Source organism: Myotis myotis, unplaced genomic scaffold, assembly GCF_014108235.1.
Source record: "Myotis myotis isolate mMyoMyo1 unplaced genomic scaffold, mMyoMyo1.p scaffold_m19_p_18, whole genome shotgun sequence".
In the NCBI taxonomy this organism is placed as follows: Eukaryota; Metazoa; Chordata; class Mammalia; order Chiroptera; family Vespertilionidae; genus Myotis; species Myotis myotis.
In genome coordinates this window covers 37,389,778-37,407,583 of record NW_023416322.1, presented here as the reverse complement: position 1 = coordinate 37,407,583, position 17,806 = coordinate 37,389,778, and the positions used below count along the sequence as shown (strand labels likewise).

The 17,806-nt window shown below is 61.6% G+C and overlaps 1 protein-coding gene across 1 annotated transcript; it reads left to right on the top strand.

Annotated features, from left to right (window-relative positions):
• The first annotated feature begins 5,119 nt into the window (after positions 1–5,119).
• Positions 5,120–9,438, top strand: PROK1 (prokineticin 1). Its single transcript, XM_036343937.1, is given in 6 exon segments — positions 5,120–5,213; positions 6,522–6,704; positions 6,707–6,766; positions 6,769–6,866; positions 8,387–8,512; positions 9,245–9,438. Coding segments are annotated over 6 exon segments (681 nt in total). The 3' UTR covers positions 9,365–9,438.
• Positions 9,439–17,806: the final 8,368 nt, after the last annotated feature.

The following is a 17,806-nucleotide window of genomic DNA, read 5'->3' as shown; positions in this document are numbered from 1 at the left end:
CTAAGCAGCCACACAAGGGAGGAGTTACTCAGACTCAGTGATGCAGACACCTGGCGAAGAAATGCAAGCGCCTCCTCCAGGCCCGTCACAGGCAGAGTGCTGTCCCGCTGGCTGTTCCTGGAAGAGCCGCTCTCGGTGCCATGTGACCTCTGTGGCCGGCTCGGGGCTGAGGACGGACTGTTTGTAGCTTTACTAGAGAGGGAATAGCTGTTGTCCGCTGGGGGCGGGAGCATCTCCTCCCGGGACAGGACCGGACCGGGTGGGAGGGGGCGGTCGGCCGGCCCCGAGGGAAAGCTCGCAGACGCCAAGTCTGCCCTGGAGAAAGGAACACTTAATGTCTTACTAGCATTCGCGAGGCTCTCGCTGCTGCTTTCAATTAACTTCGTGACCGCTCCGCTCCTCTCGTGTTCCTGAGGACGAGGCTCCGGGTGACCCAGCGGGAAGGTGGCAGATGCTCCCGCCGGGGCCCTGGCTGGGATTAGCTCAGCGCGCTGGAGCCAGAGTTACACGGCAGGACGGAGCCAGGGGGCCCTTTTGCAGGCGCTGCATGTTGCCCCTATTTTCCCCACGGGGTGCAATGTCCCCCAAAGCCTTTGGAGCCATCCATGCTCAGGCCCATCCTGCGTCCCTCTGTGTCCCTGGACTGTGGGTCACCACCTTGCAGGCGAACCCACCTCCCCGCCCCCTCCCACGTCAGTCCGGCCACCTGTGGGGCCGCATCTCGCTGACTGGAGTCCCAGAGGTGCCGGGTGTCCCCACTCCCTGCGCCTGGGCGGGAGGCGCTTCTGGGCACTTCGGGCGGCGAGTGTGGGCGCCTCCCAGCTGTGCCCTCTCATGTCCCCTCTACAGCCTCGGTTTCAGCAGAAGAAACGGAAAACCTCTTCCTCGCACCGCAACCATCTGCTGCTGGCTGCTAAGCAGCCTTGCCCCGAAAACGCTCCAGCTGCCATGCAAGTAAGGGCCTGGCTTCTGTCTGCGCACGTCCTGGCGATTGAGGGGGAGGAGACAGATGCCCCGGGGAAGGGAAGTACCTTGTCCAAGGGCACCAGCCAAAGGAGAGGAGAATCTAGCTGGGCATAGGCCTAAATGATCCCCAGAAGCAAGTTCTTTTCTCATTTTTCCTTTTCCACCCTCTTTATAATTATTTAAAAGTAACATTTATTGTGTTTCCTATGACAAAAAGAATGCATGCCCAGAGAGAAAGCTTTAAAAATGCACAAACGTACGAAGACAAATGAACCACCAAAACAGACACCACCCAGCCCACGGCCATTGGCAGTTCCTCCTCGCCAGGATGAAGCGGGGCGTTTAGTTCGCTTCTTTTCAGTCTTTTCTCTCGGGGTGAGTGCGCGCACACGTGCGGAATGGAGACATGGAGTCACGTTGTCCGCCCTCTCTTGTTCCCAGCTTTCCCCCCTTGGCAGTCAGTGTCAGCATCTCCCACATCCATACGCGAGCTTCAGTCCCAGGCGCCTGAACTCTCCCATCCAAGCGCGTTCTGTTCTGCCCAAAACTCGGTTTTCTTTTGTGTCCGTCACGTGCCTCCTTCCTGGGGACCCGACGTCCTTTCCAGCCCGTTGAGCTGGTTTGTACCCACGGGACTTGCTTTGTACGTGGCACATACCCCCTTTGTCTGTGGATGTGCCAGAGTCTATTCAGGGCGGGCCTGTCGGCTCAGTCAAAGCTCATCCCCGAGAGAGGGGGTCGGGAAGGAGGGAGAGGCTGCTCATCCAGGATAGGGAGCCCTTCCCAGGAGGGTGCTCCCCACGGCAGAGTGGCCTTTGGGGAACGATCTCCAAAGTGATGTTTCATGGGAACCAGTGACCTTGCGACCTCCAGGCCTCAGGTGCTCAGCCTGTGTGTGTGTCACAGCCTCTGCCCAGGATGCCGGCGGGGCGGCCTCCCTGGAAAGGAACGGCACCCCAGGTGGCAGGGTCTCCAGGGTTTTAAAAACCTTTAAAAGGTTAATTCCGTGAACAGCGGGGACGGAGAAGCATGGCGGGTTGTAACCCCGTTCCCATCGCCGGGAGGACTCTGGGTGACCCAGCCGCCTGGCCCGAGGCCGGAGTCACCGCTACAGTCCACCTCTGCGGTGGAGGCAGAAACAGCCCAGGCCTCCTGGGAGGTGGAACTCCCCGGACCCGAGGCTGTGGTGGTGGTTGTCTCCTTGACGTTTCCTGTGTCAGCGGATGGTTTCCAATGGTTAGAACACACATGGCCCGAGGGCCACCCCTCCCACCTGGGCTGTGGCAGACACCGGGCAGTGGTGGCGGCTTTTCCACGGAGCCCAGAGATGGCTTTTCAGACGCAACACAGGTCTCTGGGCAGCCCGGCCGATCGGTCCGCAGTGGCCGGGGGAAGGGAAGCCCTCGCCTTCCCGGTTGGTTCATTGTCACCGGCAGGGACTGGACGCCACGTGCCCGGCGCCTTGAACAGGTGCTGGGACGGTGGGGTGGGTGGAGGAAGGTGGGCTAAGAGCCACGGGGTCTCTTTCTGGCCCCACCAGTTTTTGGTTTAAGACTAGACGTGTCTCTCTCACATTGTCACAGGCAGCCCCACTCCTGCCAGTTCCTAACCCGGCCTGGTCTTCCCACCTCCGGCAGGACAGCTGGGAGGGGGCCTGGGGCGCCCTTCACTGTGCCGCACAGCTGGCCCGTGCCCTCGGCCATGTGTCCCCTGGCCCCTGCTTCCCAGGGGCCTCCTGCCTTACAGCATCCAGCTGCCGCTCTAAACCTGCTGACCTCGTTCCCCAAGAAAAGACTCGTTTAGTCATTAAACCTGCTTGGGGGGCGGGGGGGGGGGGGGATTGGGGGGGAGAAGGAAGTATTAAGTGTCCCGATGCTGGAGACCAACCAACACCGGTGCGTTAGCTCACTGAGTTAGCCAATCTGCCACCAAGAGAATTATTTGTTTTTAATTTAATTGCTTTTATTTATTTTAATGAAATATTTCAAATGCATGAAAGTGCACGGATTAAAGAATACCATTAAAGCCACCACCGCGTACTCTGCAGCCTCAGAAATGGAAGGATTGCCTTTTAATGAGAAGAAGAGAGCGATGCGGCCGCTGCTCGGGGCCAGGGCTCCGGGGCCCCGCGGGAGGCAGCGGCGGATTCAGTGGGAAGCGGGCTGCAGAGCTGTCCTTAGCTGTCAGTATTCCCACTGTGGCTTCCGATGACCTCCAGTCAACACCTGGGAATACGCCCCTTCCTGTGGGTGCGCCCCAGCTCCGGGCCTGACTGCAGAGTGGCTCCCGCAGCTCCTTCGCTCTGTCAACGCCCCGGTGTCAGCCACCCTGAAGTTTCCTTCCCACGTGTTTCTGAGGGTCCCTGCGGGAGGGATTGTGGAGCTCAGTGGCTCAGGGACCGGCCAACACCGTCTGCTTCCTCTGGCTGCTCACAGACCACGATCCCGGGTAAATCTTGGGGCCTGTCACAGCAGGGCCCCGAGGGTGTGTGTGTGTGGGGGGGGTGCCAGGCCTCCTGCTTGCAGAGCTTTTCCGGGTGGACGGGCTGTGTTTCCCGAGATGAGATGCGCAGGCTGGGCTGTTCGTCAGTGGGTGATCTCACCCAGGGACCTGCCCCCAGCGACCTGGGCTTGGCTCCGAGGCCTGGCAGGCTGGGGCCTTGGTCCCGTTTGCCAGTTCGCCAGCTGCCCTGGGAGAAGCCAGGTCACAGTAACTATGGAGCCATCACAGTATCTTCCTTTCTGCTGGTGACCCCTCCGTCTTCAGGCCAGCCGCCCTCGGAGGGTCAGAGAGGTTGAGTAACTTGGCCAAGGCCACACAGCAAGGAGCAGCAGAGCAGGGTCTCTGGCACTGCTGCACTCTCCACGGCTGCTCCGTGCCCCTCAGGCCCGCTCTCCTCTTTGCCCTGCTGTGTCCAGGAGGGGCTCAGCCGGGACTCATTAGACTCCAGGAGGCGAGCCCTCTAGTCTGGGAGCTCCCTGCCCCTCCCGTTATGGCCTCGGCTACTTCAGAGACATCGCTGGGCTCCCATGGGGGGGACGTCCCATGGAGGGGGCGGCTTTGACATTCATGGGGGAACCAGCAAGTTAACGAACCAGAGGGATTTCTGGTGCCTGGGAATCCTCTTATGGGAAGAGGAACCCATCCCAGACAGGAAGGTCCAGAAATGTATTGGAAATATGCAGCCAAGGGCACGCACTCACCCTGTGCTTCTTTATGACGCGATCCCATGACCAGACAGGTGGAGGCTCCGTGTGCGTCCCTGGAGGGGAGGCCTAGCCACGCCGCCTCCCTACCTGAGCAGGTGAGCCCGGGGGACTGGCTCTCCTTCTGGAACCAGCCAAAGCACACGTCCTGAAAAGGTGACCTTCTGTGGACGCCAGCCTGTGACAGCCGAGGTGGGCTTGCCCATGGGACAGGTGCTCTGCTGGCAAGACAGGTGTGGCTCCCTTGGCTGGTGGGACAGGTGCAGTGCCCTTGGCTGGGCCTCACTGGCCCCGGAGGTCCCCTTCCTGCAGGACAGTCCCAGGGGCACGGCGCCAGAAGCCTCTTAGTTTGAAGAGGAGGGAGATGAAGTCCCAAGACATTGAGTGACATCTTGGCTTGGGTGTCTCAGGAAGCAGAGCCCGAGGCAAAGTCTTGGTCGCTGGTGGTTTCCTTGGGAGGCGATTCCAGCAAACAGGAGGGGGGAGCGGGGAGCGGGGGCGGGACGCCACTAAGGAGCGGGTCTCTCGGGCCTCCTGGTTGCAGCATTCATGCACTGGCTCCCTTCTCCCAGGTTGAGGGGTCCGCAAGGTGGGCCCTGGGGGTGGTGGAGGGCAGGTGGCATAGGCAATTGTCCTGTCAATCTTCCAGCCAGGAAGATGCTAAGAGGCAGTGGTGGTGAAGGCGGAAGGGGGTGAATCAGGGTTCCGGGGGAGGAGGGTGTCCAAGTGACAGGATTCAATGACGCATGAAAGCAGGCGATTCAGGAATCGAGGACGCTGCCGGGTTCGCCTACTGAGTGCCACTAACGCATGCGCCGTGGCCGCCTGAGAAACTTGAGCCTCTTCCCTGATACAGTTGGAGTCGGTTTCACCCAGTGCCCTTGCAGGTGGGTGCGGGTGACATGCCGGGTCTGTGACCAGACAGCCCGCGTGTGTCTTCTGCGGCGATGAAGCAACATGGAGAACGGGGCTCCATGTGGGGCCTGGACCGCAGCCTCAGGTCTGGCTGGGGGAGCCGTCTCCTCGTTGGGCAATTCCGTGGTGAGGCTCCGGGCACTGTGGTTGGACCCTTAGCTCCCTCAGCTCCATCCCGTTTCTCAAGACTCCACACAATTCAATGAGCTGCGTCATAGTCTTTGTTCGTCCCTTTCCTGCCTGGGCCGGCCAGACTGGATTCGGCTATTTTGCAACTGAGAACCCTGGGCAGCAGGAGTGGGTGTAAGGGGGAGGGTGAGAAACGGGCAGAGAAAGGGGCATGTGCATGCAGGAGTCAGCGGGATCAGCCTGTGGCCTGCGGGGGGCTGCTGGCTGTGTGGGCCAGGAGCCTGGGGTGCCTGCGTGGGGACAGATCTGGGGTCACCAGCATGTAGGTGGCCTGGAATTCATTTGGGTGCATGTGGTGGGAGAGGAGACGCTTGAATGTGTAACCCTGGGGAACGGCCTTGTTTAAGGGATGGAGGGGGGGGAGGGGGGGCCCTGGAGGAGACCGAGGAGGGGGAGGAGCTGGAGCAATGATGGCGTGGAGTCAAGGGGAAGAATGGAGAGGAAGAGCAGGTGTCTGTCAGCAACGGCAGGGTGCAACAGGGCGAGGATGGAAAGTGACGCTTGGTGGTTGGCATTTAGAAGGTCAAGGGCGATGCAGAGAAAGCGGTTTCACTGCTGTGGCGGGGACAGAGGGAGCTGGAGTGGGTGAGGAGGGAGTGAAGAGGATTTCGGTCTATCTTTCTAGAAGCTGACTGCGTGGGGAAGGAGAGGAATGAGGCGCAAGATGAAGGCAAGAAGCAGGAGCCAGCCAAGGCCTGTGAGCAGAGCTGGGCAGGTCAGAGTCTGCCCCATGCCCACAAGAGTGGCCCTTGTGCACCACGCACACACATGCACACACACGCACACACGCACACACGCAGACAGTACTGGGAAATGGTGACATTGGCATAAACTAAGCAGAGAGGTAGGGGCCAGGCCCTTTGCTTTCTCCTCCCTCCAGGGACGCAAATGCGTGGTTATCACTTGTCACCAGGCCTTTGCAAGTGGCTCCTCAGACCCTCACCCCATCTAAGGTGTCACCCACTGTCATGTCCTGTCGTTTCCCGACTTCATTTTTCATCGCATTCAGCTCATCCAGCCATTTTATTACGAATCCATTTGCTTATCAATTACCAAAGTTACATGGACACAGGGACCCGGTTTTGTTCACGCTCTATTTCCAGGGCCAAGAATGGGGCCCCCGATAGAGCAGTCATAATAAACAGTGAGTAAATGAGTAAATGGACGGATACTCGCGCAGCCTCACGACGCCAGTGCCACTGTGACACCCGGAGGCCCCGGCGCGATGCCTGCGTCTGCCCGCAGCCAAGCCATTTGGGAGACTTAGAGCCCCTGTCATTTTTATTGGTTTTGATGGTGATTTGCTGTCATTAGGGATTCAGGTCTCATCTTCGCGTCTGAGATCCTCTGAGTAGCCCGGTGGTGGGGAAGGGAAGAGAGGCACAGGCCGCGGCAGGCAGCCTGAGCCTGACCGTATAAATCCGGGAGGAGGGGGCGGGCGGGAGCGCCTGGCCCGAGGCTGAGCAGCAGGAAGCCCGAGGCAGCCGAGTGGCGCGTTTTGCTTCACTCCAAGCGACCATGAGGGCTGCCACGCGGCTCTGGGTCGTGCTGCTCCTGGTGACGGCCTCCGACTGTGCGGTGATCACCGGGGTAAGTCGGCTGGCGTTGCCCTGGGGTTCGGGAGGAGTCAGGGTCTGCTTGGGAGCGAGCCAGGGACCACGCGGGGCGGGGCGGGGGCGTGGGAGGGGAGCAGACCCAAGGGAAGGGGCCGGCCGTCCCACAGCCGCTCCCGGGCGGTTCCCAATGCCTTTCCTCGGGAGCAGGAAACATGTTACGTTCGGACCTTGGTGAAATGAGGGCTCCTATTTGGGGCAATGCCTTTATAGAAAGGATTGGCACCTTCTAATTCACCTCCCGTGTCCATTTGGGTTTTCATGTTCGGTCTGGTCCACGGGTCAAGGTTAATGAACACAGCTGTTGGCGTCATTAAAGGCAGCCACCGTCACAGCATCCACCGGGTACCGTTCCCCTCTGCGTCCGCCCCTCCCAGCGGAGGCTGTCCTGAAACCCTCCCTCCCTGGCTGTTTCTCTTTTCACTCTGTGCCCAGTCTGATGGGAGCAGGGGGACCCCTCCATCGGCTGAGTCACCCGAAAGCCAGCCTGGGGAACCGGAGAAATGGGTGGTGGCAGAGGCTGGGGGTGGGTGGGGGTGGGCACGGGCTCTTGGGAGCACGGCGTCACCCTCGCGGGGGCACCGGCTGTGCTCGGTGGTGGGGCCACACTCACTGCCGCAGGAAGTCCTAGCTGACCCCAGAGCTTTCCAGAGAGAAGCCAGCAGGGAAAAGGGGGTGGAAATTCACTTTTATTTCCACCTCCTCCAACTTCCCCCTGGACGATGAGAAGGTAGAGAAATGCCAAGCGACTCCGGGCATCGGTTGGTTTCATGCTCACAGAGAGGGGGCGCCTGGCTTCTCCTTTTAGAGGCCAGAGCCTGAGTTTCACAGGACAAACAGGAAAGGCGGCTGCTGCTTTGAGCCCAGAGCACAGATGTGACAGACTGGGCAGAACCGCACCCAGTGGGTGTGAGCCCTGGAGGCTGCCCTCCTACTGTGCTGCGTCCCTCGGGGAGGGCGAGTCACAGGGAGCATCGTGGTCACCCCACCCAGAGGGGTGGCGGCCGCAGGGTGACCCCAGGCCCAGGCCTCCCTGTGAGCGCTGACATCTGGTGGCAGGAGGCAGGTCTGAGACAGGGGGGAGCTGTCCTCCAAGTTGACCCTTCGAAGAGCACGGGGAGGGAGGGACCTCGGGGAGAGGAAACGCGTGACGGACGGACATGCACGCGTGGGTAGAACAGGGAGGTGAGGGCAAGTCAGGCCTCCGGCCTCTACCTCCCGGCCTCCACCTCCCTCTGCCTCCACCTCCCGGCCTCCCTGCACTCTCCACCTCCCTCTGCTCTCCGTTCTCCGCTCCCAGGAAGGGTCACGTCCTGCCACCCACTCCTCTGCACCCAGACTGCCACCGCCCCCAGCTCAGGCCTCCTGGTCCTTCCCCCAGAGTGGAGTGGGGGCACTGCTCTCAGCATCCCCCAAGGGTTTTGGGGTGTGCTTTTCGCTTCTGGTTTCTTTGGGTGGCACTAACGAGCCCTAATGGCCCCTTTGCCCCCCCTGCAGGCCTGTGAGCGGGACGCCCAGTGTGGGCCGGGCACCTGCTGCGCCGTCAGCCTGTGGCTCCGAGGCCTGCGGATGTGCACCCCGCTGGGGCGGGAGGGAGAGGCATGCCACCCCGGCAGCCACAAGGTACTGCGCCCACTTGCTCGGGGCCCAGGGCCCGCGAGGCAGAGCCGGGGCTGGAGCCACTCTCCCTACTAAGTGCTTTGTATGAGTTTAAGCCTCTTTCCACCGTATGTGTTAGGCTGTTATGAACCCATTTTACAGATAATAAAGTTGAGGCACAGAGAGGCTAAATAACTCGCCAATTGTCACAAAGCTGGTGAGGGGCAGGCCTGGGATTCGAGCCAGGCAGTGTGACCCTCATCGCTCCTCTCCAACCCCCTGAGGACCTCGGGGCTCAGCTCTGCTCTGGGGTGACCACAGGGCAGAGCGGTGTCAGTCCTGTCCAGCTGCGTCCCCAGGGCCCACCACTGTGGCAGGTGGTGGATGAATTATAAGTGACATTCCGTCGAGGAGTGTGTGTGTGTGTGTGTGTGCAAGCACCTGGGTGGGCCAGCGAGGGGACCAGTGCTGGCGGCTTGTGGGGTTTCAGGGTTGGGGGTGGACAGCCTTGTGCTGTGGCTGATCCATAGTCTCGGGAACCAGATTCCCTGGGTTCATCCTGGCCCCTGCACGGATGAGCTGTGTGATGGTGGCCCGTTGCCTAGCCACTCTGTGCCCCGCTTCCTGCTCTCCGGGCTGTGACTGTGCTGGGGCGGGGGTGCTGGGACGCAGGCCGGGGCCGGGCCCAGCAGAGGCCCTGCCTGGAGGCCCGTGTCCCTGGGTGACAGTGTCATCCGTCCTCTCCTGTCCCCCCAGGTCCCCTTCTTCGGGAGACGCCAGCACCACGCCTGTCCCTGCCAGCCCGCCCTGCTGTGCTCCCGGCGCGCCCCCGGCAGGCACCGCTGCTCTGCGGACTTGAAGGATTTCCACTTCTAGGAGCTCGTCTCGTCTCCGGACACCACCCGGCTCTTGGTCTCTTATGAACTTTTATTTTCTTTCTGCCACGTGGCCCTCCTTCTAGCCCCCCCGACCCCCCCACCCCCCACTGCCTGTCGACACGCCCGACACGCCTGCCTGCCTCGTCCGTCAGCACACACACGGGCGCAGGCCGACACACTGCTGGGCCACCCACCGGGGGCCTGAGGGTGTCCCGCTGGGCCGTGGTCCCGGAGGCAGCCTGGCCGGTTCTCCGTCAGTCACAGGGGCTGTCAGTCTCAGAAAGGGTGTCCTTTCCTTGTCCCGGCCTCGCCCTCTGCTCCTCAGTGACGTGGCCTCCAGGGCCCTGCTCTCTCCTCCCTGCTTGCACCCTCTGCCTGGTCCGGATGTCCGAGCACAGACCCTGGGAGTCACGGGTCCGGGCCTGACTCTTGTCTAAAACAGCAGCCCCACTCAGCACCCCACATCTGGACCGGGGCTCCCTGGGGTCAGGGCGGTGGTCCCAGCGGCGGGGCACCCTGGTGGGCCGGTTGCAGAATAAAAGCGTGGACAAGGGCGGGTGGCCGTGGTGCCTGTGTGGGACTTGGGAGTGGGACCCGGCTTTGTCCAGGTGGGACAGATGCCCTGCGCCTCCCGGGGCCAGGGCGGTTTCGTGGAGAAAGCGGATTCAGGTCTTTGAATGAGGAACGAGAGGCAGCTGGGCGGTCGCGGATGCCTTAGAGCCGCAGAGGAGGCGGGGTGCCCAGGGCGCTTTGACACCCTGCCCGTGGCTGCCCCGCTCCATCCCTGCCTGGGAGCTGCCAGAAGCAGACCCACCACTGGGCCGAACCACCCGTGTAATCTAACTGGATCAATTCCTGCTTTTCATATCAGACCTTTGAGGAATGTATCATTGGTCTCTGCCCAGTTCCCCTGGTTTTTCCTGAAGAACAAAGAGGGGGGCTGGGAGGCTAAGACAAGCTTATTTGTGTGAATTCCTTATATTCAGGAAAATATTCTTCATACATGTAGATGCAAAAAGATTCTACTTATACTAGTAAGTAGAATCCTATATAATAAAAGGCTAATATGCAAATTAGTCAAGCCCTCAGAATTTCTACCTACTGGGAGTTCAACCCCTTGCTATGATGTGCGCTGACCACCAGGGGGTGGTGTGGAACGAAAGAAGGCCCCAGCTGGCAGCCAGAAGGCCCCGATCGGCTCTGATCGCCCGCCGGCCAGGCCTAGGGACCCTACCCATGCATGAACTTCATGTACCGGGCCTCTAGTGTATCCATAATAAAAATGTATCTTAGAAGAAGTAGATTAGGATTGGGTGATGTGGACACCCCTCCAGATCTCCAGATGCAGACCTTTCAGGGGCAGCCCCCCCTTTTCTTTTCAGTCACTGGAGTCTGGTGCCATCTGGTGGCTAACGTGGGGATGGCAAGAAAAGCTGAATTGGGAAAAAATGGAAGCTTCAGAAAGACACAACCTTCTCACAGAGGATGGGGACCAGTCCCCTGGTACCCCCAAGAGTTAGACTCACTGAGAGGTTTAGAGGGGCAATGCTCCCACCTGCAGGAAGAGGGCTGACACCCTAAGGCGCACAGGAGGGATGCTGACTGCCCCTCTGGGTCCAGCCCCACCCTAGATATTGCTAGAAGCCCTGTCCTCTTCCTGGGAGACTCTCTCCCCTTCCCCAGGATTAGGAGAGGGGGGGGTCAGAGAGGCCGACTGAGCCCCTCCCCCTCTATCTGTGTGCTGGTCCTCTGTTAGTGTCCCCCAGCCCCCACCTGAGTATCCAAGTCTGAAGTTCAAGGGCAGCCTGGGTTTCTCTCTCTGCCCTTCTCCCTGAGCTCCATGTCAACTGGTCACCAAACTCCGTTTCTTTTTCCTTTTTAAAAATGTCTTTATGGATTTTAAAAATATATTTTTATTGATTTCAGAGAGGAAGGTAGAGGGAGAGAGAGATAGAAACATCAATGATGAGAGAATCATTGACTGGCTGCCTCCTGCACGCCCCCACCTGGGGATCAGCCCACAACCTGGGCATGTGCCCTTGACCCCAGAATTGAACCCAGGACCCTTCAGTCCACAGTCTGACGCTCTATCCACTGAGCCAAACCAGCGAGGGCTCTTTATTGATTTTAAAGAGAGGAAGGGAGAGCGACAGAGAGGTAGAAACATTGATGAGAGAGAAACATGGATGGGCTGCCTCCTGCGCTGTGTCTGAGCGCCTGCCCAGCACGATCTATGGCAACTGCTTCCAACCTATTCTCTCCGCCCGAGTCCTCCCCTTAAAATCCACCCCGTTCATCTGCCGTCCTCCTCCTAGGAAGCACCTTCCCCGGTTTATTCCCGTTAAAAAACCCTCCGTGGCTTCTCAGCGCCAAGGAGATGCCCCGCCTGGCCCTGGAGCGAAAAGCCACCTGTGGCCTGGCCCCGCCCACAGGCTGCAGGGCCCCGCCCACAGACTGCGTGGCCCCGCCCACATGCTGCGTGGCCCCGCCCACAGGCTGCCGGGCCCCGCCCACAGGCTGCCGGGCCCCGCCCACAGGCTGCCGGGCCCCGCCCACAGGCTGCCGGGCCCCGCCCACAGGCTGCCGGGCCTCAGGATGCGCAGGGCGTGGAAGCTGCCATGTGCCTGCCTGCGCTTCCCTCTGCGGGGCGTGCTCTGCTCCGCCGCCGCTGCCCGGTGCCTCCAGGATCAGCTCAAAGGCCGCCCTGCCCCGACGGCCTCCAACCCCCCCCCCCCCCCAGGCACCCAGCCGGCACTTGCTCCTGGAAAGCACCCATGTCCAGGGTTGCTTCAGGGGCGCCCCTTTGATGGGGATTAGAAAGGAAAGCAAAACACCACCCTTTTACACAGCTTTGCACCATCGACTGGCCAACGAGAGAATAAAACGTGCGGTGGCTGAGCGATGGGACAGGGCCGTAGCGCCTGCCTCAGGGCTGCCGAGTTAGGTGCTGCGTGCAACCTGCTTCAGCCGGCCCGGCGGCGCAAGTTCCCTCGGACCACCTCGAGCTCCTTTATTTGTGAGGACACCGTAGCCCGTCAGCCCATCGGCGCTGGGATTCCTGCGCCTGCGGGAGCCGGCTCTCTGCGCCTGCGTGACCCGAAGGCGAACTAATCAAACCCCAGGAAGGAGCGAACGCCCCCGCCCGCAGGCGCCTCGAGTCCCCGAGTCCCCGAGTCCGCGCACCCCAGCGCGGCGGGGAGACAGTGACGGGCCGGCGTGTGCGCGGCTGTTACCATGCGGCCTAGGAGCGCAGGTGTACGTAGGCAAAGCTCCAAAACCAACTCCGCGGGGGACAGCGATACCCAATCTTATCTCGGGGCGCCCGGTGCCTCGCCGAACACGAGTCACTGTTTCACCGTGAAGTGCCCGTTTGCTCGTGATCTTGATCCTGTGCTATTCATTTTTATTTATTTACGTAGAAATAGCAGAAGGAGAGTGGGCTCTTCTCAGATTGTGTTCAAATTAAACCTGTCAAAGCGCGTGTGTCCCCTGAGACAGGCGGCTTGTGGCGCCCCCCCTCACCCCGCCCCAGCTCCAAGTACCAGGAAATGTCAGTTTCCAGACTGTGTGTGCGGGGAAGCACCAGGGAGGGGGCAGCGTGCTGATTCCCGAGCTCCAGAGGCGCCCAGCTATGGCGGATGCAGGGGCCCCCGCACCTCTGCCCCAGCGAAGCGGGGTCCTAGCCGGCACCCCGACCTCGGGAGGAAGCGCGTAGACATCGGATGGAAATTCTGACTTTCTCTCCAAGGGGCCGGCAGGCTCATTTCCATCAGAAAGTGCACCCGTCATCTCATCAATAAACTAGACCGAAGCAGGAGCGGATCCAGAGACACGGAAGCAGGGACCAGAGTGCGGATCTCGGAGGGAAGGCGGTGATCGACAAAGACCTTGTGTGCATGTATGCGTGCCCATGGACGCAGACAGTGGGGTGGTGAGGGCCCGGGGAGGGGCGGGGTGGGCTGGAGGTGCCAATGGGGGGAAGGGGACCTAGGTAATACTTTCAATAATAAAGACTTTTTTAAAAAGGAAGAAAGAAAATGCTCTCGTCAAGCCAGAGCGTGGTCTTAAAGTGAGAAAAAGGACTAGCAAGACAGGAGACGGGATGTGTGTGTGCGCACGCGTGTGCGTGTGTGTGTGCATGTGTGCCTGGCTCTGCATCCGCCCACAATGAGGTTTCAAAGGGATGATGACTGTCCCTGTGAACACCTCCCTCATCAAAGCGGCAACGTGGAAAGAGAACAGGAGAGAGGGCTCCGTGGGGGGAGGGGAGGCTGCGCTAAGGGGCTGGCATTCCCCCTCCAGGGCCAACAGCTGGGCCCGCACCTGATGCTGGAAGCCACGGGCGTGTGGAGGCCGCACTGGCTGCCACGGGCCTGGCCGGGAGGCAGACAGTGCCCAGCTCGCATCTGGGGCGCAGCTGGGATGCTCGGTGTCTGGAGGGGTGTTAGGGAGTTGGGGCCACAGAAAAGGAGGCCCAGGCCCCGGGGCCAGGGGCTGCCCCATTGGCCCGGGAGCTGCTGGGAGCCCGTGAGTTGGGAAGTAGCCGCACGTGTGCAGCAGCCCGTGGCTCCCTCCAGGGAGAGGAGGGGGGAGGAGGGGAGAAGATGGGAGAGGCAGACATTGCGGCCCCTCCGCCAGGCTTGTGCTCCTGGGCTCCTTGGCCCCAAAGAAGGGACACCGAGAAGAGGCCGTGGGCATGGGTCTGAGGAGGAGCCGTGAGTGTTCTTGGGGACCTGGCGCTGGGGGCGGGGGCTGCAGGAAATGGGCGCCAAGGGCCTGGCCTTACTCTGCTGCAGGCTTGGGTGGGCAGGACGGGCCCAGGCGCGAACTGCCAGGGCAGCTGGGACGTGACTGAGAGGGGTGCTCTCAGTGGTCTGGCCTCAGGACATTCGCTTCTTCGCTCCCTGGGGTGTGTGGGTGCCTCTGACCACGGGGGAGGCTGCCTGTGGCCACCACACCCCAGCAGCTTGCAACCCCCCTGCAGACAGCCTCATGGCAAGGCGAGGGGGTCAGAAGGCCTTCGCAGGGCTGCCCAGAGGCGCCCCGAGACCTTGGGGAGCTGGGGACAATCAGGAATCGGGCCCCCACCAGCGTCTCCTGCCCTCCTTCCCGACGCTGCCCTCCCCATGTCCCCCCTGCCTTCTCCCCTCCACGAGGCTCTGTCCTCTCCCTGCCCCCCAACCCTGCCCGCCATCTGGTGGCCCAGCCCCTCCTTGTGGCCCTGGAAGCAACAGCTGATCCTCAGCTCAGCACCCAGAGGGCCAGGCGGCTCTCAGCGTCCTTCCACACCTGGCACCTGGGGGCACTAAGTCCTGCCGTCCTGTGTGTAGTGTGAGGGGCACCCATGGCACTGCTTCCCCAGCCTTCCCTGGTGGGCATCTCCCGGGGTGCTTGATAGGCACTCAGAGGCCTGCCCCCCCTCCCAGAGCTGCTGGATCCTGATGGCTGGAGAGGGGGGGCTGGGGAACTCTCCTTTTAAAAACGTTTTAAACATGACCCCAGACAGAGCCCCCCAGGACTTCCGTGCCCACAGCAGCCCTCTCCCTTCTGCGAAGCATCCCGGAGCCCGCCTGTGCGGTGAAGGTGAAGATTTAACTCGCGTTATCTGTAATTCCCGCCACGGAGCGCGCGTCCCTTTCAAAGCAGTCACGCCAGATGTCAATTTGGAAGTTGAGAGGGAGGCAAACGTTCTTATAAATTAATGCTGCCAGCGATGAGCATCTGATATTTTTAACACATTCATCACAGAGGGACAAATCCTCTGATTAACGGTGCAGCTGTGCCGATGCCGCCCTGGCCAGGGGTCGCTGAAGTGGGTGCAGCTGCGGGCGCGGGTCTGACGGCGGGAAATGAGTGGGTCCTGAGTGGGTGCCCTGTGGACCTGCTGCCCTTCTCCCCTCTGCCTGCTCCTTCTTCTCGTCCCTCGGGCTCCCGCTCCGCTGGTCCCGGCTGGGGAGACCACCGGTTAGTTTGATCAGGGCCTGGGTTCTGCCCGGAAGTGGAGTGGCTCGTACCGGAGACCGCCACTGGGGGGCGCGCTGCAGACCTGTTGAAAGGATGCCCTTCTATAGTACACGTCAGTGTGTTTCCCCAGGGCCACACTCCTGTCTCTCTTGGACAGCGGGCGGTCCTGGCGTCCCTCCCACAGGGGCACTCACTGGTCGTGGTGGCAGCCAGTTGTTGGTGGTGGTTTGGACAAACCTGAACCCGCCACTAGCGGGGCCCCCAGCGCACCTGCCTCCATGGCCAGCGGGTGGCTGGGCTTCGCAGCTGCCCGGTGCGTGGTCGGCATGATGTCGTGCACACGGTGCTTAACAATTCAGGACGTTCTGCCGACCGCGTGGGGGCACTTGGTCTTATCTTTGACCCTCGTGGGACCCACTCGGTATCACTGTCTCCGCAGAAGAGGAAACCGAGGCACTGAGAAGTAGAGGGACTTGCTCAAGGCCACTCCACCAGGTGGCAGCCCCGGGATCTAAGCTCAGGACAGTCACCCTGCACCTCCCGCTGAGGTGTCTGTGTCTGGATCGCCTCCCACGGGGCCACACATCCAACCTGTCCCCGCCCGGCTGTGGGCTCCCAGCGGCAGAGAGGGCAGCTCCCATCTCTGGGTCCAGGGGGAGCCCATAGATGATGCTCAGGGCACAGAGCTGGACTGGCTTTGCGGCTGCTCATGCCGTGGAGACCCCGGGGCTGGGAACGCAGGAGGGGTTGTCCTGGGCCGTGGTTATGTTTTAGCCACTTTTGTGGCTCGGCCCCCAGGCACAAGGAACCTAGGAGCCGTCCCCACCTGGCGCCGGGCGACCAGCAGTGACCTCTTATCGCGCTTTCCTAAAAGTGTTTGCAGGTCTTGGCCTGCCCCCCTCCCGCCCCCGGTGGTTACACAGTCTTAACGGGCCGTGCGGCCGGGGGCAGCGCTCCCGATAGCGCGCGCTTTGATGTGGTTCGAATGATCCCAATCTGGGAACACGGGGCAGCCCGTGCCAGGGGATCTTTGTTTCTTGGTTTTGAGGGTCACCTTGCCGGGGGAGCGGTGGCTGAGCCTCACTTCCAGGGCTCGCTGTCCAGGCGCGTTTGCTGTGGGTCAGCCTGGGCCACTGGTGACATGGAGGGAGCTCCCACCCGACGGGGCTGACCCCAGAGGGTCCCGGCCCCAGGGGCCCCCCCACTGCCCAGGGGTACGGCTGTCCCAAGTGCTGTCCAGGGGCCGGAGGAGTGAGCTAGAACCGGAGCGGTTCCAGACTTGGTGTTGTAAACTCAGGACCTGCCCACCGTGTGCCGGGCCCTGGGGAGGGGGGCAGTGTCAGGGCAGGGTCTTGTGACCGTCCAGACTCTTCTTCATTACGGGCAAGCCCTATACCTCTGCGCCTCCATCGCCTCATGTGCAGGACGTAACAAATAGGCCCCAAGCACGGTGGGCGCGCCATTCATCCGCTTACTGGCTCAGCCAGGCGTTTATTGAGCAGCTACTATGCGTCGTGCTGGGTGCCCGTGTACGGGAGGAAACACCTCTCAGACGCAGGGCCTCTGGGACCGGGCAGCGTCCTCGGGGAAGAGACAGGAAATCAGCTGTCCCATGTGGCGTGTTTTTCTGGCTGTTCCCTGGCTTTTGCAAAGGGAGGGTGTCTGGAGACAGCTGGGCGCACACACGGCCGCTTCCTGGGCTTGAGGGCAGCGGCGCCCTGGCCTCCGGGAAAGGACGTGGTGGGTGTTGCCATGCTGGGGACCAGGTCCATGTCCCCCTGACTCCGGTCCTAACCCACTCAGGTCCCGTGTTGACAGGCCCCTGGGCGCCTTCCCGAGGCCCTTACCAGCCAAGTTCTGGAAACATCCCGGGCTGTCCCTCTCCCAGCAGCCCCGTGCCCGGCCCCCATGTGCCCCCCTCTCTGGCTGCCCAGCCTGTCCGCTCTGCTCCGGGCCCACACTTCCCTCTTCCATTGCCTCCAGGCGTCCGTCCTGCTGGGAGGTGGCGGGCGGCCTGCCGGCACTGTGGTCCCACACACCGTGGTCCCAGAGCCCCTGCCTCATCCTGGCTTGATCCTGATCGTCTGGTTGGCAGCCTGCCCTCTGCCCTGGGAGCTGAAGGCGTTGTTTTCCTTCTCCCCCGGATTCCCAGGCTGCTGCCCAAGAGCCTTCTTCCCCTCGCGGCCCCTGCACCTGAGCTCCCAGCAGCTGGGCCCCTGTGTGGGCTCAGACGCTGAGACTCGCCTCCCCCGGCCCCCTCCTTCCCTCTGTGTGTGGCACACGCCTGCCTCCCCGGGCTACCTCCTTGTCCTCCCAGCTGCTCATGGGATCCAGCACCTACCCCTCCTCTTCCCAGCACCCCCTCACAGGGAACCACGGGCCACAGCCCTGGGGGTACAGGGATCTTGGTGTGTCATCCCCTTAGGTCAGGTGACAGGTCAGACACCGCCTCAGATGTCACTTCGGGGCTGAGTGA